Raw genomic sequence first — 20,743 nt, 5'->3', positions numbered from 1 at the left:
GGGGGGGCTCTGTCCATGCCCAGGCCGATGCAAGCAGTGCCCAACAGCGCCCACACCCTGCCAACCATGAGGGACCCCCTTAGAGGGGCTCTGGTGCCGCACAGTGCCCACACCCTGCCCGCCATGAACTGCCTCAGGGAGGCTCTGGTGCTGCACAGCGCCCACACCCTGCCCGCCATGAGGGACCCCCTCAGATCCCGGCAGCCATGAACCCCCTCAGGATCCTGTGCCGCTCCTGCTTGCTCAGCGCCACCGCCCACATGCTCGGCCCCAAATTTCCCCACCTTTTCCCCTCATTTTCCCCAATTTTCTCCCCACACGTCCCCTCTGCTCACCCCTTTGTGCAGGCACAGGTGTCCCCAGGCCGCTTTGCCGTCCCTGCCGGCCCTGCCCACGTGCTGCAGGAAGGCCTCGGCGCAGCCGGGCCCGCCGTGCTGCAGGACCCCCCTCAGGGGGGCCGCGTCCATGCCCAGGCCGATGCAGGCGGTGCCGCACAGCGCCCACACCGTGCCCGCCGTGAACGCCCTCAGGGGGGCGCCCACACCCTGCCCGCCATGAACGCCCTCAGGGGGGCGCCCACACCCTGCCCGCCATGAACGCCCTCAGGGGGGCTCTGTCCATGCCCAGACTGATGCAGGCAGTGCCAAACAGAGCCCACACCCTGCCAACCATGAGGGACCCCCTTAGAGGGGCTCTGGTGCCACAAAGCACCCACACCCTGCCTGCCATGAACTGCCTCAGGGAGGCTCTGGTGCTGCACAGCGCCCACACCCTGCCCGCCATGAACTGCCTCAGGGAGGCTCTGGTGCTGCACAGCACCCACACCCCGGCAGCCATGAGGGACCCACCCCCTCAGAGGGGCTCTGGTGCCACACAGCGCCCACACCCTGCCAGCCATGAGGGACCCACCCCCTCAGAGGGGCTCTGGTGCCACACAGCGCCCACACCCCAGCAGCCATGAGGGACCCCCTCAGATCCCGGCAGCCATGAACCCCCTCAGGATCCTGTGCCGCTCCTGCTTGCTCAGCCCCACCTGCACAGCACCACCGCCCACATGCTCGGCCCCAAATTTCCCCAACTTTTCCCCTCATTTTCCCCAATTTTCTCCCCAACACGTCCCCTCTGCTCACCCCTCTGTGCAGACACAGGTGTCCCCAGGCCGCTTTGCCGTCCCTGCCGGCCCTGCCCACGTGCTGCAGGAAGGCCTCGGCGCAGCCGGGCCCGCCGTGCTGCAGGACCCCCCTCAGGGGGGCCGTGTCCATGCCCAGGCCGATGCAGGCGGTGCCGCACAGCGCCCACACCGTGCCCGCCGTGAACGCCCTCAGGGGGGCACCCACTCCCGGCCCGCCATGAACGCCCTCAGGGGGGCTCTGTCCATGCCCAGACTGATGCAGGCAGTGCCACACAGCACCCACACCCTGCCAACCATGAGGGACCCCCTTAGAGGGGCTCTGGTGCCGCAAAGCACCCACACCCTGCCTGCCATGAACTGCCTCAGGGAGGCTCTGGTGCTGCACAGCGCCCACACCCTGCCCGCCATGAACTGCCTCAGGGAGGCTCTGGTGTCGCAAAGTGCCCACACCCCGGCAGCCATGAGGGACCCACCCCCTCAGAGGGGCTCTGGTGCCACACAGTGCCCACACCCTGCCAGCCATGAGGGACCCACCCCCTCAGAGGGGCTCTGGTGCCACACAGCGCCCACACCCCGGCAGCCATGAGGGACCCCCTCAGATCCCGGCAGCCATGAACCCCCTCAGGATCCTGTGCCGCTCCTGCTTGCTCAGCGCCACCGCCCACATGCTCGGCCCCAAATTTCCCCAACTTTTCCCCTCATTTTCCCCAATTTTCTCCCCAACACGTCCCCTCTGCTCACCCCTCTGTGCAGACACAGGTGTCCCCAGGCCGCTTTGCCGTCCCTGCCGGCCCTGCCCACGTGCTGCAGGAAGGCCTCGGCGCAGCCGGGCCCGCCGTGCTGCAGGACCCCCCTCAGGGGGGCCGCGTCCATGCCCAGGCCGATGCAGGCGGTGCCGCACAGCGCCCACACCGTGCCCGCCGTGAACGCCCTCAGGGGGGCGCCCACACCCTGCCCGCCATGAACGCCCTCAGGGGGGCACCCACACCCTGCCCGCCATGAACGCCCTCAGGGGGGCTCTGTCCATGCCCAGGCCGATGCAGGCAGTGCCACACAGCGCCCACACCCTGCCAACCATGAGGGACCCCCTTAGAGGGGCTCTGGTGCCGCAAAGCACCCACACCCTGCCCACCATGAACTGCCTCAGGGAGGGTCTGGTGCTGCACAGCGCCCACACCCTGCCCGCCATGAACTGCCTCAGGGAGGCTCTGGTGTCGCAAAGTGCCCACACCCCGGCAGCCATGAGGGACCCACCCCCTCAGAGGGGCTCTGGTGCCACACAGCGCCCACACCCCGGCAGCCATGAGGGACCCCCTCAGATCCCGGCAGCCATGAACCCCCTCAGGATCCTGTGCCGCTCCTGCTTGCTCAGCCCCACCTGCACAGCGCCACCGCCCACATGCTCGGCCCCAAATTTCCCCAACTTTTTCCTGACTTTTCCCCGCATTTTCCCCAATTTTCTCCCCAACACGTCCCCTCTGCTCACCCCTTTGTGCAGACACAGGTGTCCCCAGGCCGCTTTGCCGTCCCTGCCGGCCCTGCCCACGTGCTGCAGGAAGGCCTCGGCGCAGCCGGGCCCGCCGTGCTGCAGGACCCCCCTCAGGGGGGCCGCGTCCATGCCCAGGCCGATGCAGGCGGTGCCGCACAGCGCCCACACCGTGCCCGCCGTGAACGCCCCGAGGACGCGGCGCCGCTCCCGCGCGCTCAGCCCCGCGTGGTACGCCGCGCACACCTGCGCCGCTTCCCTTTTCCCTGCAAAACCAACAATTCCGCGGCTTTCCGTCAGTTTGGAATTCCAACGTTTTTCCCTCACGTTCTGTGAAACTCCAAAAAAAAAAAATTCCATGATTTTCCCCCAAAATTCACTGATTTTTCTCAAATTTTTGCGCAAAATTTTTTCAGATTTCTCTATGTTCTTGTAATTCTCCAAATTGTTCCAAATTCCTGGTTTTCCCAACTTTTTTCTACAAATACTTTCAGAATTCTCCTTTTTTCTCCAATCCCCTCATTATTTCTGAAAAACACCACCAATTTCTCCACAAATTTCCCAAATTCTCTCCCAAATTCCCCCAAATTCTCCCCCACTTCCGCCCACTTTTCCCCTGATTTTCCTCCAATTTTTCCCCCACATTTCCCCAATTTCTTCCATTTTCCCCAAAATTTCCCATTTTTTCCCGAATTTTCCCCCATTTTACCCAAATTTTCCTCCAATTTTTCCCCAAATTTTTCTCAAAATTCCCAATTTTTCTGCAAATTTCCTTAATTTTTCCCCAAATCATTTCCGTTTTCCCCCAAAATTGCCCAAATTTTTCCCCAATTTTTTCCCTTTTCCCCCCAAAATTCCCCAAATTTTTCCTTTTCCCTAAATTTTTCCCATTTTTTCCCCAAATTTTTCCCCAAATTTTTCCCGTTTTCCCCCAAAATTCCCCAAATTTTTCCCATTTTCCCCCCAAAATTCCCCAAATTTTTCCCATTTTTCCCTAATTTTTCCCATTTTTTCCCCAAATTTTTCCCGTTTTCCCCCAAAATTCCCACATTTTTCCCCAAATTTTCCCTTTTTCCCACCAAAATTCCACAAATTTTTCCCATTTTTCCCCCAATTTTTCCCTTTTTTCCCCCAAAATTCCCCAAATTTTTCCCCAAATTTTCCCGTTTTCCTCCCAAAATTCCCCAAATTTTTCCCATTTTTCCCCAAATTTTTCCCTTCTTTTCCCCAAAATTCCCCAAATTTTTCCCATGTTTTCCCCAAACTTTTCCCATTTTTTCCCAATTTTTTCCCGTTTTCCCCCCAAAATACCCCAAATTTTTCCCATTTTTTCCCCAAATTTTTCCAATTTTTTCCCTAATTTTTCCCATTTTTCCCCCAAATTCCCCAAATTTTTCCCATATTTTCCCCAAATTTTTCCCGTTTTCCCCCCAAAATACCCCAAATTTTTCCCATTTTTCCCCCAATTTTTCCCTTTTTCCCCCCAAAATTCCCCAAATTTTTCCCATTTTTTCCCCAAATTTTTCCCGTTTCCCCCCAAAAATTCCCCAAATTTTTCCCATGTTTTCCCCAAACTTTTCCCATTTTTCCCCCAATTTTTCCGTTTTCCCCCAAAAATTCCCCAATTTTTTCCCAAATTTTTCCCAATTTTTTCCCGTTTTCCCCCAAAATACCCCAAATTTTTCCCATTTTTTCCCCAAAATTCCCCAAACTTTTCCCATTTTTTCCCCAAATTTTTCCCGTTTTCCCCCCAAAATTCCCCAAATTTTTCCCCAAATTTTTCCCCAAATTTTTCCCATTTTCCCCCCAAAATTCCCCAAAATTTTCCCCAAATTTTTCCCCAAATTTTTCCCATTTTCCCCCCCAAATTCCCCAAACTTTTCCCATTTTTTCCCCAAATTTTTCCCCAAAATTCCCCAAATTTTTTCCCATTTTTTCCCCAAATTTTTCCCCAAATTTTCCCGTTTCCCCCCAAAATTTCCCAAATTTTTCCCATTTTTCCCATGTTTTCCCCAATTTTTTCCCGTTTTTTCCCCCAAAATTCCCCAAATTTTTCCCATGTTTTACCCAAATTTTCCCCCCAAAATTCCCCAAAATTTTCCCATTTTTTCCCCAAATTTTTCCCCAAATTTTCCCATTTTCTCCCCAAAATTCCCCAAATTTTTCCCATTTTTTCCCCAAATTTTTCCCGTTTTCCCCCCAAAATTCTAAAAAATTTTCCCAAAATTTTCCCCGTATTCCCCCCAAAATTCCCCAAATTTTTCCCATTTTTTCCCCAAAATTTTCCCGTTTTCCCCACAAAATTCCCTAATTTTTTCCATTTTTTCCCCGAATTTTCCCCCAAATTTTTCCCATTTTTTCCCCAATTTTTTCCCCAAAATTCCCCAATTTTTTCCCATGTTTTCCCCAATTTTTCCCATATTTTCCCCAGTTTTTTCCCCAGTAATTTCTCTCACCTTTGTGCGTTTTCCTGCCCGGCACCTCGGGGAACTCGCTGCGGATGAGCCGCGCCAGGCGCTCGCTGTCCTCCCTGCGCGCGCACAGAACCAGCACCGAATTCCCAAAATTCCCGCAATTCCCAAAATTCCCCGAACTCCGCTCGCGCAGCACCCGCAGCACGGCCTGCGGGGGAAAATTGGGAAATTTCCAGAAAAAAATTGGGGGTTTAGAACATAAAAATGGCCAAAAAAAGAGGGATTTGTCCCAAAAATTTGAGATTTTTTCCCCCGACAATGGAATTTTTACCAAGAAATAAATTGGGATTTTTTCCCATAAAAATGGTGAATTTGTCGCCAAAAATTGAGGTTTTTCCCATAATAATGGGAAAAAAAGAGGGATTTGTCCCAAAAATTTGAGATTTTTTATCCCGGAAAAATTCAGATTTTTTTCCCCGACAATGGAATTTTTCCCAAGAAATAAATTGGGATTTTTTCCCATAAAAATGGTGAATTTGTCGCCAAAAATTGAGGTTTTTCCCATAATAATGGGAAAAAAAGAGGGATTTGTCCCAAAAATTTGAGATTTTTTATCCCGGAAAAATTCAGATTTTTTTCCCCGACAATGGAATTTTTCCCAAGAAATAAATTGGGATTTTTTCCCATAAAAATGGTGAATTTGTCGCCAAAAATTGAGGTTTTTCCCATAATAATGGGAAAAAAAGAGGAATGTGTCCCAAAAATTTGAGATTTTTTATCCCGGAAAAATTCAGATTTTTTTCCCCGACAATGGAATTTTTACCAAGAAATAAATTGGGATTTTTCCCCATAAAAATGGTGAATTTGTCGCCAAAAATTGAGGTTTTTCCCATAATAATGGGAAAAAAAGAGGAATGTGTCCCAAAATTTTGAGATTTTTTATCATAAAATAAGGAATTTTTTTTCCCCATAAAAAAGGGGATTTGTCCCAAAAAATTGAGATTTTTTTTACCATAAAATGCTAAAAAAGAAGTATTTCTCCCAAAAATGTGGATTTTTTTCACAGAAAAATTAAGAATTTTTTTTCTAATAAAAATGCAGAATTTGTGCCAAGAAAATGAGACTTTTTTCAAAGAAAAAATGGAAATTTGTCCCTAAAAACCCTGATTTTTTTCCCACAAAACTGGGAGTTTTGGAGAAAATATGAGAAGAATTTCTCCAAAAATCTGGATTTAAAAAAAAAAAAAAAATTTACCATAAAAGAGGAAAAAGGGGAAAATTTGGGAATTTTCCCCCCAAAAATTTAGAGGTTTTTCCCCTCAAAAATTGAATTTTAGGTCATAAAAATGGGGATTTTCCCTCAGAAAATGTGGGATTTTCCCCAGAAAAAGAAATTTTAAGTCCTAAAAATGGAAATTTTCCCTCCCAAAATGTGGGATTAATCCCAAAAAGTGAAATCCTAAGTCCTAAAAATGGGGATTTTCCCTCAGAAAATGTGGAATTAATCCTAAAAATTGCAATATGAGGCCCTAAATTATGGACTTTTCCCTCAGAAAATGTAGGATTTCTCCCAAAAAAAGCAATTTGAGGCCCTAAAAATAGGAATTTTCCCTCAGGAAAAGTGGAATTTATCCCAAAAAATGCAATTTGAGGCCCTAAAAATGGGGATTTCCCCTCAGAAAATGTGGAATTTTTCCCAGAAAAAGAAATCTTAAGTCCTAAAAATGGGGATTTTCCCTCAGAAAATGTGGAATTAATAACAAAAAGTGAAATCTTAAGTCCTAAAAATGGGGATTTTCCCTCAGAAAATGTGGAATTAATCCCAAAAGTTGCGATATGTGGTCCTAAATTATGGACTTTTCCCTCAGAAAATGTAGGATTTCTCCCAAAAAAAGCAATTTGAGGCCCTAAAAATAGGAATTTTCCCTCAGAAAAAGTGGAATTTATCCCAAAAAATGCAATTAGAGGCCCTAAAAATGATAATTTTTCCCTAAAACAATGTGGGATTGATACAAAAAAAATGCAATTTAAGGCCTGAAAATGGGGATTTCCCCTCAGAAAATACAGGATTGATAAAGAAAAAGCAATTCTAGGTCTTAAAAATGGAGATTTTCCCTCAGAAAATGTGGAATTTATCCCAAGAAATGCAATTTGAGGCCCTAAAAATGAACTTTTTCCCTCAGAAAATGTGGGAATGATACCAAAATATGCCATTTTAGGCCCTAAAAATGGGGATTTTCCCTCAGAAAATGTGGGATTAATCCCAAAATAAGAAGTTTGAAGACCTAAAAATGGAGAATTTCCCACAGAAAATGCAATTTTATGCCCTAATAGTAGAATTTTTCCCTCAGAAAATGTGGGATTGATCCCAAACAAATTTTTTTCCCTGAAAATGAGGTATTTCCCGCAGAAAATGTGGCTTTCATTCCAAAAAATGAAACTTCAGTCTCTAAAAATGGGAATTTTTCCCTCAGAGAATGTGGGATTAATCCCTAAAAATGCAATTTGAGTCCCTAAAAATTGTGATTTTCCCTTAGAAAATATGAGATTAATTCTAAAAAAATCACATTTTAAGCCCTAAAAATGGGGATTTTCCCTCAGGAGATGTGAGATTAATCCCAAAAAAATGAAATTTTAAGCTCTAAAAATGAGGATTTTTCCCTGAAAACTGGGGCTGGGTCCTATAACCAAGGAATTTGGCCATGATAAATGTGGACTTTTCCCTCAGAAAATATGCAATTGATCCCAAAAAAATCATTTTTTCCCCCTGAAAATGGGGATTTTTCCTCAGAAAATATGGGCTTAATCCCAAAAAATGGGAATTATCCCTCAGGAAATGTGGGATTAATCCTGAAAAATACAATTTCAGGCCCTAAAAATGAGGATTTTTCCCTAAAACAATGTGGGATTGATACAAAAAAAAAATGCAATTGTAAGCCCTAAAAATGGGGTTTTCCCTCAGAAAATGTAGGTTTTCTCCCAAAAAGTAGAATTTTTCACTCAGAAAATGTGGAATTTATCCCAAAAAATACAATTTTAAGCCTTAAAAATGGGGACTTTCCCTCAGGAAATGTGGGATTTGATTGCAAAAAAGGAAATTTTTTCCCTCAGAAAATGTGGGATTAATCCCAAAAATGGAATTTTATACCCTAAAAAATGGAGATTTTCTTTCTCAGAAAATATGGGATTGATCCTAGAAATGGGGTTCTTCCCTCAGGAAAGGTGAGAATAATCACAAAACTCCCTCCTTTTAAGCCCTAAAAATGTGGATTTTTCCCAAAAATTTGGGGCTGGATCCTAAAAATTGGGATTTTTCCCTGAGAAAATGTGGAATTGATCCCAAAAAATAAAATTTTTCGTCAGAAAATCTGAGGGAAAAATCATTGCAAAAAATGCAATTTTAGGCCCTAAAAATGCAGACTTTTCCCTCAGAAAACGTGGAATGTGTCCCAAAAAAAGAAAGTTTAAGACCTAAAAATGGGGAATTTCCCTCAGAAAATGCAATTTTATGCCCTCAAAGTAGATTTTTTTCTGTCAGAAAATGTGGGATTTCTCCCCAAAACTGAAATTTTAGGCCCTAAAAATGCACTTTTCCCTCAGAGAATGTGGGATTAATCCCTAAAAATGCAATTTGAGTCCCTAAAAATGGGGATTTTCCCTCAGAAAACATGGAATTCATGCCCCAAACATACAATTTGAGGCCCTAAAAATGTGCATGTTCCCTCAAAAAATATAGAATTTCTCCCAAAAAATACAATTTTAGGTCCAAACTAGCATTTTCCCTCAGAAAATGTGGGGTTAAACCTGGAAAATACAATTTTAGGTCCTATAAATGGGGATTTTCCCTCAGAAAATGTGGGATTAATCCCAAAAAAAGAAATTTTAGGACCTAAAAATGGGGATTTTTCCCTAAAATTTGGGGCTGGATCCTAAAAACCAGGATTTTTCCCTCAGAAAATGTGGAATTGGTTTGAAAAAAAGAAATTTTTTCCCTGAAAATCTGGACTTTTCCCTCAGAAAATGAGGGGATTAATCCCAAAAAATGCAATTTTAAGTGCTAAAAATGGGGATTTTCCCTCAGAAAATCTGTAATTTGTTAAAAAAAAAGAAATTTTAAGCCCTAAAAATGAACTATTTCCCTCAGAAAATGTGCGATTAATCCCAAAAAAAGAAATTTTAGGACCTAAAAATGGGGATTTTTCCCTAAAATTTGGGGCTGGATCCTAAAAACCAGGATTTTTCCCTCAGAAAATGTGGAATTGGTTTGAAAAAAAGAAATTTTTTCCCTGAAAATCTGGACTTTTCCCTCAGAAAATGAGGGGATTAATCCCAAAAAATGCAATTTTAAGTGCTAAAAATGGGGATTTTCCCTCAGAAAATCTGTAATTTGTTAAAAAAAAAGAAATTTTAAGCCCTAAAAATGAACTTTTTCCCTCAGAAAATGTGGGATTAATCCCAAAAAAAGAAATTTTAGGACCTAAAAATGGGGATTTTCTTCCAAAAAAAGAAATTTTATGACCTAAAAATGGGGATTTTTCCCGGAAACTCCCCAAATCCGCACCCACCTGGTCGGGGTCGTCCTCCAGGGACACCGAGAGCCGCAGATTTTCGGGGATCCCGAAGGCGCCGATGGTCGGATTTCCCTCAGCGATCCCCAAATGTTTGGCCACGTCCCGAGCCGTGGCCACCGTGGCCGTGGCCGTGAGGCCCAAGAAGCACCGAACGCCCAAACGCTCCCGCAGAACCTGGAATTTTGGGAATAAACTCCAGATTTGTGGGGATTTTTTGGGATTTTTTGAGGGTTTTTGGGGTTTTTCTCACCTTGCAGACCCTGAGGTAAGCGGGTCGGAAGTTGTGGGACCAGTGGGAGATGCAATGAGCTTCGTCCAGGCAGGCGAAAGCCACGGGAGGGAAATGGCGGAAAAGGCGGGAAAAAAATCCTGAGCCTGTCACAGATTCTGGGGAAAGCAGCAGGATTTGGGCTTGGCCGCTCCTGACCTGGTGGGAAATTGGGATTGTTCGGGATTTTTTTTAAGGAAAAAGTGGAAGGAAGGGCCGGGAAACTGAGGGGAAAAGGAGGGAAAAACTGAGGGGGAAAGTGGGGGAAAAAAGGCAGGAAAAACTGAGGGGAAAAGTGGGAAAATGGACAAGGAAAAGCCGAGGGGAAAAGGGTGGAAAAAAGGGCAGGACAAACTGAGGGGAAAAGTGGAAAATGGGCAGGAAAAAGTGAAGGGAAATGTGGGGAAAACGGTGGGGAAAACAGGAAAATTGTGGGGAAAAGGATTTTACTCACTTTTTCAATGGCTGCCTCACGCTGGGATGGGGTGAGGTTGGAGTGGATGCAGACGGCTGTGAGGGCTGAGGGGAGGCCGGAAACCTGGGAGTGGGAATATTCTGGGTTTTTTGGGGATTTTGTGAGGGGAAAAATCCCTAAAAAAGCAGGAATTGGGGGAATACCTGGTCGTCCATGAGGGAGATGAGGGGGGAGATGACGATGGAGATGCAGCGGGAGCGGCGGTGGTAGAGGAAGGCGGGGAGTTGGTAACAGAGGGATTTGCCCGAGCCCGTGGGCAGTAGCAGCAGCGTGGAGATTCCTGGGGAAAAATGGGAATTTTGGGGTGTTGGGAGAGGGGAAAAGAGGGAAAAACTGAGGGGAAAACGGTGGAGAAGGGCAGGAAAAACTGAGGGGGAAAGTGGGGAAAAGGGCATGGAAAACTGAGGAAAAATGAGGGAAAAGGGGCAGGAAAACCTAAGGGGAAATGTGGGAAAAACTGAGGGGAAATGTGGGGAAAAGAGTGGGAAAAACTGAGGGGAAATGTGGGGAAAAGAGTGGGAAAAACTAAGGGGAAAAGGGCGGGAGAAAGGGAGGGAAAAACTGAGGGGAAAAGTGGAAAAAGGGTCAGAAAAAACTGAGGGGAAATGAGGGGAAAAGGGTGGGGGAAACTGAGGTGAAAAGGGGGAAAAGGGTGGGGGAAACAGGGAAAACTGAGGGGGAAAGGGCAGGAAAGACTGAGGGGGAAAGGAGGGAAAAGAAGCAGGAAAACCAGATGGAAAAATGGCAGGGGAAATAAAGCAGAGAAAAAGAGGGGAGGAAAAAGAGTGGGAAAAATGGCAGGGAGTTGGTAACAGAGGGATTCGCCCGAGCCTGTGGGCAGCGTGAGCAGCGTGGAGATTCCCGGGGAAAAATGGGAATTTTGGGGTGTTGGGAGAGGGGAAAAGGGGGAAAAACTGAGGGGAAAAGGGTTGGAAAAGCAGGGAAAATGTAGGGAAAAGCAGGGAAAAACTGAGGGGAAAAGGGCAGGAGAAAGAGGGAAAATGTGGGGGAAAAGGGTGGGGAAAATGGTGGAAAAACTGAGAGGAAAAGTGGGGGAAAGGGGTGGGAAAAACTGAAGGGAAAATGTAGTAAAAAATGTGGGAAAAGGAGCAGGAAAAACTGAGGGGAAAAGGGCAGGACAAACAGGGAAAATGTGGGAAAAGGAGCAGGAAAAACTGAGGGGAAATGTGGGGGAAAAGGGGTGGGAAACTGACAGAAAATGTGGGGGAAAAGGGTGGGGAAAAGGGCAGGAAAAACTGAGGGGAAAAGTGGGAAAAAGAGTGGGGAAAACTGAGGGGGAAAGTGGAAAAAAGGGCAGTAAAAACTGAGGGAAAATGTAGTAAAAAGGGTGGGAAAAATGGTGGAAAAAACTGAGGGGAAAAGTGGGAGAAGGGCAGGAAAACCTGAGGGGAAATGTGGGGAAAAGGGTGGGAAAAACTGAAGGGAAAAGTGTGGGAAAAACTGAGGGGAAATGTGGGGGGAAAGGGCAGGAGAAACAGGGAAAATGTGCGGGAAAAGGGTCAGGAAAAGCTGAGGAAGAAAGCGGAAAAAAGGGCGGGAATAACTGTGGGAAAATGTAGTAAAAAGGGTGGGAAAATGGTGGAAAAAATTAAGGGGAAAAGTGGAAAAGGGGTGGGAAACATGAGGAGAAATGTGGGGAAAAGGGCGGGAAAAACTGAGGGGAAAAGAGTGGGAAGAACTGAGGGGAAAAGGAGCAGGAAAAACTGAGGGGAAATGTGGGGAAAAAAGGGAAGGAGAAATAGGGGATATGTGGGGGGAAAGGGCAGGAAGAACTGAGGGAAAATGTGGGAAAAAGAGTGGGGAAAACTGAGGGGAAAAGTGGAAAAAAGGGCAGGAAAAACTGAAGGGAAATGTGGGAAAAACTGAGAGGAAAAGAGTGGGAAAAGGGTGGGAAAAACTGAGGGGAAATATAGGGAAAAAGGACAGGAAAAAGAGCAGGAAAAAAGAAAGGGGAAAAAGGATGGGAAAAAAACAGTGGGAAAAATGGAGAGGAAAGGGTGGCAAAATATAGGGAAAAAGGGTAGGGAAAAAGGAAGGGAAAAAAAGAGAGGGAAAATGGAGGGGAAAAGTGAAGGAAAAAAGGGTGGGGAAGTGGAGGGGAAAAAGGTGGAAAAACAGCAGGGAAAAAAAGATGGGAAAAAAAACTAGGAAAAGGGGCAGAGAAAAAGGACGTGAAAAATAGAGGGGAGAAGTTGGGGGAAAAAGGTCAGGAAAAATAGTGGCAAAATGGAAAGAAAAAAGGTCAGGAGAAATGGAAAGAAAAATGTCGGAAAAAGAATGGGAATAATGGAGGGAAAAAGAATGGGAAAAATTGAGGGAAAAGGGTAAGAAAAGAGTGGGGAAAAGGGCAGAAAAATGGCAGAAAAAATTGAGGGAAAAAGGGCAGGAAGGGAAAACAAAAAGCAAATCTCACCACAAAGGACCCTCATGATGGCCTCAGCCTGGCCAGGCCTGAAGGAATCAAACCCCAAAGTCCTCAGAGCCTCCAGCACCTCCTCAGGGGGATCTGGGGGGGTCACCACCAAAAATGGGAAAATTTAAATTTTTAAAAAATTTTTTAAGGTTTTTTTTCATGGATTTGCTCTGGGATTTAGCTGGGATGGTCCCAGCAGAAATGGGAAATTTTAAATTTTTTAAAATTTTTTTTAAGGTGTTTTTTCGTGGATTTGCTCTGGGATTTACCTGGGATGGTCTCAGCAGAAATGGGAAATTTTAAATTTTTTAAAATTTTTTTTAAGGTTTTTTTTCATGGATTTGCTCTGGGATTTACCTGGGATGGTCCCATCGGGGTTTGGGGGGTAAAGGGGATCCAGGGGTGGTGGGGGAGGGGATGGGGGGGAGAATTCTGGCTTAGGGAAATCCAGGGAATCCAAAGGGAGCTGGGAATTCTCTGTGCTGGATCCATCTGGAGAAAAAAAAAGGAAAAAAATCAGGATTTTACCCGAAAAATTCCCTGGGAAAAGGCAGAAATGCCAAAATTCAATTTCTCACCAGGAATTTCTGGGGTAAAATCTCCATTGGTTCTTTGGGCCGCTTCATCCAGAGTGAGGAGCGGCTTCTCCTGGGGGATTTCTTCTGGGAATGATCCCAAATCCTTCCCTGGGGGCAGAATTCCCAAAAAAATCCATGGAAAAGAATCCCCCTAACCATTTTCATCTGTTTTATCCCAAAAATCTCCTCAGAAATCCCAATAACTCCCAAAATTTGCTCAGGAATTTCTACGAGAACGATCCCAAATTCAATCCCAAATCCTTCCCTGTGAGCAGAATTCCCTCAAAAATCCATGGAAAAAGCCTCCCTCACCCTTTTCCCACCAGTTTATCCCAAAAATCTCCTCAGAAATCCCAAAATTCCCTCAAAAATCCCCAAAACATCTCCTCAGAAATCCCAAAAACTCCCAAAATTTCCTCAGGAATTTCTACGAGAACGATCCCAAATTCAATCCCAAATCCTTCCCTGTGTGCAGAATTCCCATAAAAATCCATGGAAAAAGCCTCCCTCACCCTTTTCTCACCATTTTATCCCAAAAATCTCCTCAGAAATCCCAAAATTCCCTCAAAAATCCCCAAAACATCTCCTCAGAAATCCCAAAAACTCCCAAAATTTCCTCAGGAATTTCTACGAGAACGATCCCAAATTCAATCCCAAATCCTTCCCTGTGTGCAGAATTCCCATAAAAATCCATGGAAAAAACCTCCCTCACCCTTTTCCCACCATTTTATCCCAAAAATCTCCTCAGAAATCCCAAAATTCCCTCAAAAATCCCCAAAAAATCCCCTCAGAAATCCCAAAAATGCCCAGGATTTCCTCCAGAATTTCTCCATTTATGATCCCAAATCTGATCCTAATCCTTCTCTGTGAGCAGAATTCCCTCAAAATTCCATGGAAAAGAACCCTCCTCACCCACTTTCCTGCTGTTTTATCCCAAAAACCCCCTCAGAAATCCCAAAATTCCCTCAAAAATTCCCAAAAATAAAAAAAACTCCCCTCAGAAATCCTAAAAAAATCTGACCTGACCTTGCAATTTCCTCAGGAATTTCTCTGAGAATGATCCCAAATCCTTCCCTGGGAGCAGAATTCCGAAAAAAATCCATGGAAAAAAACCTCCCTCACCCTTTTCCTGGCGTTTTATCCCAAAAATCTCCTCAGAAATAGCAAAATTCCCTCAAAAATTGAAAAAATCCCCTCAGAAATCTCAAAAACTCCCAAAATTTCCTCAGGAATTTCTCCAAGAATGATCCCAAATCCGATCCCAAATCCTTTCCAGTAAGCAGAATTCCCTCAAAAATCCATGGAAAAGAACCTCCCTTGGCCTTTTCCTGCTGTTTTATCCCAAAAATCCCCTCAGAAATCCCAAAACATTCCCTCAAAAATCCCAAAAATAAAAAAAAATCCCCTCAGAAATCCCAAAAAATTCTGGCCTGACATCGCAATTTCCTCAGGAATTTCTCTGAGAATGATCCCAAATCCTTCCCAGGGAGCAGAATTCCCAAAAAAATCCATGGAAAAGAACTTCCCTCACCCTTTTCCTGCCATTTTATCCCAAAATTCCCTTCAGAAATCCCAAAAAAATCCCCTCAGAAATCCCAAAATTTCCCAGCCTGACCTCGCAATTTCCTCCAGAATTTTTCTGGCAATGATTCCAAATCCCCTCAGAAATCCTAAATATTCTCAATCTGAAATCAGAATTTTCTCAGAGAATGATCCCAAAAAATTCCCAGCCTGAAATCGCAATTTCCTCAGGGAACGATCCCAAATCCTTCCCTGTGCACAAAATTCCTTCAAAAATCCATGGAAAAGAACCTCCGTCACCCTTTTCCTGACATTTTATCCCAAAAATCCCTTGAGAAATCCCAATATCCCCTCAGAAACCGAAAAAATTCCCCTCAGAAATCCCAAAATTTCCCAGCCCGATCTCGCAATTTTCCCCTTGAAGAAACCCAAATCCTTCCCTGTGCACACAAATCCATGCATAAAAACCTCCCTCACCCTTTTCCCGCTATTTTATCCCCAAAATCCCCTCAGAAATCCCAAAATCCCCTCAAAAATCCCAAAAATCCCCTCATAAACCCCAAACCCCGGGCTCACCTCGGCACTCCGAAGCCCAGTGCCCCTTCCCGCCACACCGGAAGCAAACATCGGCTCCGCCCCCGAACTTTTTTCTCCATTTTTGCTTCCAAACCTGCAAAAAAAATCCCGAATCTCAAAATTTCATCACGGGAGAGGTCGGAAATTCCCAAAATAAAAAATTTGGGATCTTTTACCTGTTTGCGGAGGAATTTTCCCCTCATGGATGCGCGGGAATACGACTTTCTCTTCAGGTTCAGGCGGACGAAATTGCCCCGGGGCGGGGCTCTGAGGGGAAAAAGGGATTAAAAACCAGGGAAAATCGGAAAAATGGGAAAAAAGGGAATTTCAAGATGAGGATTTTTGGGATTTTTTTTTAATTTTTCGGATTTTGGGGTCTTTAATTTTGAGGGTTTTGAGTGCTCCGATTTTCTCTTCAGGTTGAGGAGGACGAAATTGCCGCGGTCCCGGGCCGGGGCTCTGAGGGGAAAAAGGGATTAAAAACCAGGCAAAATCGGGGAAAATGGGAAACAGGGGAATTTTGGGATGATTTTTTGGGGGGATTTTTGTTTTTTTTTTTTAATTTTTCGGATTTTGGGGTCTTTAATTTTGCGGGTTTTGAGTTCTCAGATTTTCCTTTCAGGTTAAGGCGGATGAAATTGCCCCGGGGCGGGGCTCTGAGGGGGAAAAGGGATTAAAAACGGCGGAAAATGGGAAAAATGGGGAAAAAGGGAATTTCAGGATGAGGATTTGGGGGATTTGGGGGATTTTTTTAATTTTTGGATTTTGGGGTCTTTAATTTTGAGGGGTTTGAGAGCTCCGATTTTCTCTTCAGGTTAAGGCGGATGAAATTGCCCCGGGCCGGGGCTCTGAGGGGGAAAAGGGATTAAAAACAGCAGGAAAACGGGAAAAAAATGGAATTTTGGGATTAGGATTTTTCAGATTTTGAGGTTTTTAGTTTTGGGGTTTTTGAGTTCTCCGATTTTCTCTTCAGGTTAAGGCAGATGAAATTGCCCTGGGCCGGGGCTCTGAGGGAAAAAGGGATTAAAAACGGTGGAAAATGGGAAAAAATTGAAAATAAAAAGGGATTTTTGGGATAAGGATTTTTTAAATTTTTCGGATTTTGGGGTCTTTATTTTTGGGATTTTTTGGTTCTCATATTTTTGGGATGTTTCAGATTTTGGGGGTCTTTAATTTTGGGATTTTCCAATCTTGGAAAGGCAGAATAAAGGCAGGGACAAGTTGGAAAAAAGGCAGAGAAAATCTGGGGAAAAGCTGGAAAAAAGTGGGAAAAGCGGGAAAAGGTGGAAAAATCTAGAAAAAAAAGTAGAAAATGTTTAAAAAAAGATGGGAAAAAGGCAGAAAAATGCAGAATTACCGAGTTCTGCACGTGGCTTTGGGTTTCTCTTCCTCCTCCTCTTCCTCCTCCAGGAATCCTCCAGATCCATTTTGGGATTTTTCCTTTTCCTGATTTTCCCGATTTTCCCAATTTTCCTGCTTTTCCCTCGCCCCAAAAATTCTGGATTTGGGTTCTTTGATCTTGGCTGGAACCTCCCCATCCCCACCCCCATCCCGGGGCCTTTTCCCCCCGAAATTCCCACAAAATTCCGCCCCAAAATTCCCCAAAAATTCCTCATTTTTTTGGGATTCCCAAATTTTCTGGGATTCCTCCACCCTCTGGATCCAGGCAGGGTCCAGAGACCCCAAAGTTTTGGCCACGCTCCGCTGGAGCCGCTGGAATTTTCCAGAAATGGGGAAAAATTGGGGAGTTTGGGCCAAAAATTCGGGGGAATTTGGGGAAATTTTGGGATTTTTTTCCAACGAGGTCGGAGGGAAAAGTTTGGGGGAATTTTTGGGATTTCCTGATGGAATTTTGAGTCCAAGTTCTGGGAATTCTTGGGAATTTTGGGGATTTTCTGATGGAATTTCAGGTGCCAGCTCTGGAAAATTTTGGGAATTTTGGGGATTTTTTTCTAATGAGGAGGGAAAGAAAAATTCTGGGAAATTTTGGGAATTTTTGGGATTTGCTGATGGAATTTCAGCTCCCAACTCTGGGAATTTTTGGGAATTTTTCGGATTATTTTCTATTGAGGTTGGAAGGGAAAATTCTGGAAATTCTTGGGAATTTTCTGATGGAATTTTGGGTCCCAATTCTGGGAATTCTTGGGAAATTTTGGGATTTTTTCCCATTGATTGAGGAAGGAAAAATTTTTGGGAATTTTTGGGATTTCCTGATGGAATTTCAGCTCCCAGCTCTGAAAATTTTTGGGAATTTTTGGGATTTTCTGATGAAATTTCAGCTCCCAGCTCTGAAAATTTTGGGGAATTTTTGGGATTTCCCGATGGAATTTCAGCCCCCAGCTCTGGGAATTTTGGGGAATTTTTGGGATTTTCAGCTCCCAGCTCTGGGTTTTTTTGGGATTTGGGAATTTTGGGTTTTTTTCGGAGGTTTGGGGTCAGAGGAGGCTCCTGGAGAAAAAAGAGAGAAAAAAAAATCCCCAATTTTTTATCCACTCTGGAATTTCAACTCCTGAATTTAACAGGGATTTGGAGAAAATCCAAAATTTGGATTTTTCCATATTTGGGTCCCAAATTTTGGGATTTTTCCATATTTGGGTCCCAAATTTTGGGATTTTTCAATTTTTTTGAGTCCATTTTTGGGATTTTTCAATTTTTGGGTCCCAAATTTTGGGATTTTTCCATTTTTGGGGTCCCAAATTTTTTGATTTTTTCATTTTAGTGTCCCAAATTTTGGGATTTTTCAATTTTTTACAGTCCCAAATTTTGGGATTTTTCCATTTTTAGGGTCCAAAATTTTGGGATTTTTCAATTTTTCAGAGTCCCAAATTTTGGTATTTTCCAATTTTTCAATTTTTCAGAGTCCCAAATTTTGGGATTTTTCAAATTTTGGAGTCCCAAATTTTGGGGTTTTTTCCGTTTTTAGGGTCCCAAATTTTGGGATTTTTCAATTTTTGGAGTCCCAAATTTTGGGAGTTTTCATTTTTTTAGGGTCCCAAATTTTAGGATTTTTCCATTTTAAGAGTCCCAAATTTTGGGATTTTTAAGTTTTAGGGTCCCAAATTTTGGGATTCTTCAATTTTTGGGTCCCAAATTTGGGGATTTTTCCATTTTTTGGAGTCCATTTTTGGGATTTCTCAATTTTTAGAGTCCCAAATTTTGGGATTTTTCCATTTTTAGGGTCCAAAATTTGGGGATTTTTCCATTTCTGGGTCCCAAATTTTGGGATTTTTCCATTTTTAGAGTCCCAAATTTTGTGATTTTTTCATTTTAGGGTCCAAAATTTGGGGATTTTTCAATTTTTCAGAGTCCCAAATTTTGGGATTTTTCAATTTTTAGAGTCCCAAATTTGGGGATTTTTCCATTTCTGGGTCCCAAATTTTGGGACTTTTGATTTATTTAGGGTCCCAATTTTTGGGATTTTTTAATTTTTTAGAGTCCCAAATTTTATGATGTTTTCATTTTAGGGTCCCAAATTTGGGGATTTTTCCATTTTTGGAGTCCCAAATTTTGGGCTTTTTCCATTTTTAACGTTCCAAATTTTGGAATTTTTGGAGTCCCAAATTCTGGGATATTTCAAATTTTAGAGTCCAAATTTTGTGATTTTTTCATTTTAGGGTCCCAAATTTTGGGATTTTTCAATTTTTTAGAGTCCCAAATTTTGGGATTTTTCCATTTTTAGGGTCCAAAATTTCGGGATTTTTCCATTTTTCAGAGTCCCAAATTTTGGGATTTTTTCATTTTAGGGTCCCAAATTTTGGGATTTTTCCATTTTTAGGGTCCCAAATTTTGGGATTTTTCCATTTTTGGGTCGCAAATTTTGGGATTTTTCCATTTTTAGTGTCCCAAATTTGGGGATTTTTCCATTTTTGGAGTCCGTAATTTTGGGATATTTCAATTTTTAGGGTCCCATGTTTTGGGATTTTCCCATATTTGGTTCTCAAATTTTGGGATTTTTCCATTTTTGGGTCGCAAATTTTGGGATTTTTCCATTTTTAAGGTCCCAAATTTTGGGATTTTTCCATTTTTATGGTCCCAAATTTTGGGACTTTTGATTTATTTAGGGTCCCAATTTTTGGGATTTTTTAATTTTTTAGAGTCCCAAATTTTATGATGTTTTCATTTTAGGGTCCCAAATTTGGGGATTTTTCCATTTTTAACGTCCCAAATTTTGGGATTTTTCCATTTTTGGAGTCCCAAATTTTGGAATTTTTCCATTTTTAACGTTCCAAATTTTGGAATTTTTGGAGTCCCAAATTCTGGGATATGTCAAATTTTAGAGTCCAAATTTTGTGATTTTTTCATTCTAGGGTCCCAAATTTTGGGATTTTTCCATTTTTGGGTCGCAAATTTTGGGATTTTTTCATTTTAGGGTCCAAAATTTGGGGATTTTTCAATTTTTCAGAGTCCCAAATTTTGGGATTTTTCAATTTTTAGAGTCCCAAATTTGGGGATTTTTCCATTTCTGGGTCCCAAATTTTGGGATTTTTCCATTTTTAGGGTCCAAAATTTTGGGATTTTTCAATTTTTCAGAGTCCCAAATTTTGGGATTTTTCCATTTTTAGAGTCCCAAATTTGGGGATTTTTTCATTTTAGGGTCCCAAATTTGGGGATTTTTCAATTTTTTGGAGTCCATTTTTGGGATTTTTCAATTTTTAGAGTCTTAAATTTTGGGATTTTTCCATTTTTAGGTCGCAAATTTTGGGATTTTTCCATTTTTAGGGTCCAAAATTTTGGGATATTTCAATTTTTCAGAGTCCCAAATTTTGGGATTTTTCCATTTTTAGAGTCCCAAATTTTGGGATTTTTCAATTTTTAGGGTCCAAAATTTCGGGATTTTTCAATTTTTCAGAGTCCCAAATTTTGGGATTTTTCCATTTTTAGAGTCCCAAATTTGGGGATTTTTCCATTTCTGGGTCCCAAATTTTGGGATTTTTCCATTTTTAGGGTCCAAAATTTTGGGATATTTCAATTTTTCAGAGTCCCAAATTTTGGGATTTTTCCATTTTTAGAGTCCCAAATTTTGGGATTTTTTCATTTTAGGGTCCCAAATTTTGGGATTTTTCCATTTTTAGGGTCCCAAATTTTGGGATTTTTCCATTTTTAGAGTCCCAAATTTGGGGATTTTTCCATTTTTGGGTCGCAAATTTTGGGATTTTTTCATTTTAGGGTCCAAAATTTCGGGATTTTTCAATTTTTCAGAGTCCCAAATTTTGGGATTTTTTCATTTTAGGGTCTCAAATTTTGGGATTTTTCCATTTTTAGAGTCCCAAATTTGGGGATTTTTCCAT

The 20,743-nt window shown here is 43.4% G+C and overlaps 1 protein-coding gene across 1 annotated transcript; it reads right to left on the bottom strand.

Annotated features, from left to right (window-relative positions):
* Positions 1-293: 293 nt before the first annotated feature.
* Positions 294-16,965, bottom strand: LOC132075605 (ATP-dependent DNA helicase Q4-like). The gene is made up of 15 exons (XM_059476227.1): positions 16,813-16,965; positions 15,632-15,722; positions 15,456-15,549; positions 13,359-13,466; positions 13,138-13,272; positions 12,781-12,873; positions 10,490-10,626; positions 10,326-10,409; positions 9,854-10,030; positions 9,598-9,777; positions 5,075-5,240; positions 2,619-2,884; positions 1,874-2,083; positions 1,131-1,418; positions 294-545 (listed from the first exon to the last, which is right to left on the bottom strand). The coding sequence occupies exons 2-15, from the start codon at positions 15,656-15,658 to the stop codon at positions 294-296; spliced, it is 2,217 nt and encodes a 738-aa protein (XP_059332210.1). The 5' UTR covers positions 15,659-15,722; positions 16,813-16,965.
* Positions 16,966-20,743: the final 3,778 nt, after the last annotated feature.

Source organism: Ammospiza nelsoni, chromosome 1, assembly GCF_027579445.1.
Source record: "Ammospiza nelsoni isolate bAmmNel1 chromosome 1, bAmmNel1.pri, whole genome shotgun sequence".
NCBI classification, from domain to species: domain Eukaryota; kingdom Metazoa; phylum Chordata; class Aves; order Passeriformes; family Passerellidae; genus Ammospiza; species Ammospiza nelsoni.
Note: the sequence above shows the minus strand (reverse complement) of the source record. Positions and strands in the feature narration are given on the sequence as shown.

Coding starts and splice junctions, on each gene's coding strand:
- LOC132075605 (XM_059476227.1), bottom strand. CDS start 15,658: ATGAGGGGAAAATTCCTCCGCAAACAG. Junction 10,410..10,489: donor TCTCCCTCATGGACGACCAG/GTATTCCCCCAA, acceptor TCCCACTCCCAG/GTTTCCGGCCTCCCCTCAGC. Junction 546..1,130: donor ACCTGTGTCTGCACAGAGGG/GTGAGCAGAGGG, acceptor CATGGCGGGCAG/GGTGTGGGCGCCCCCCTGAG.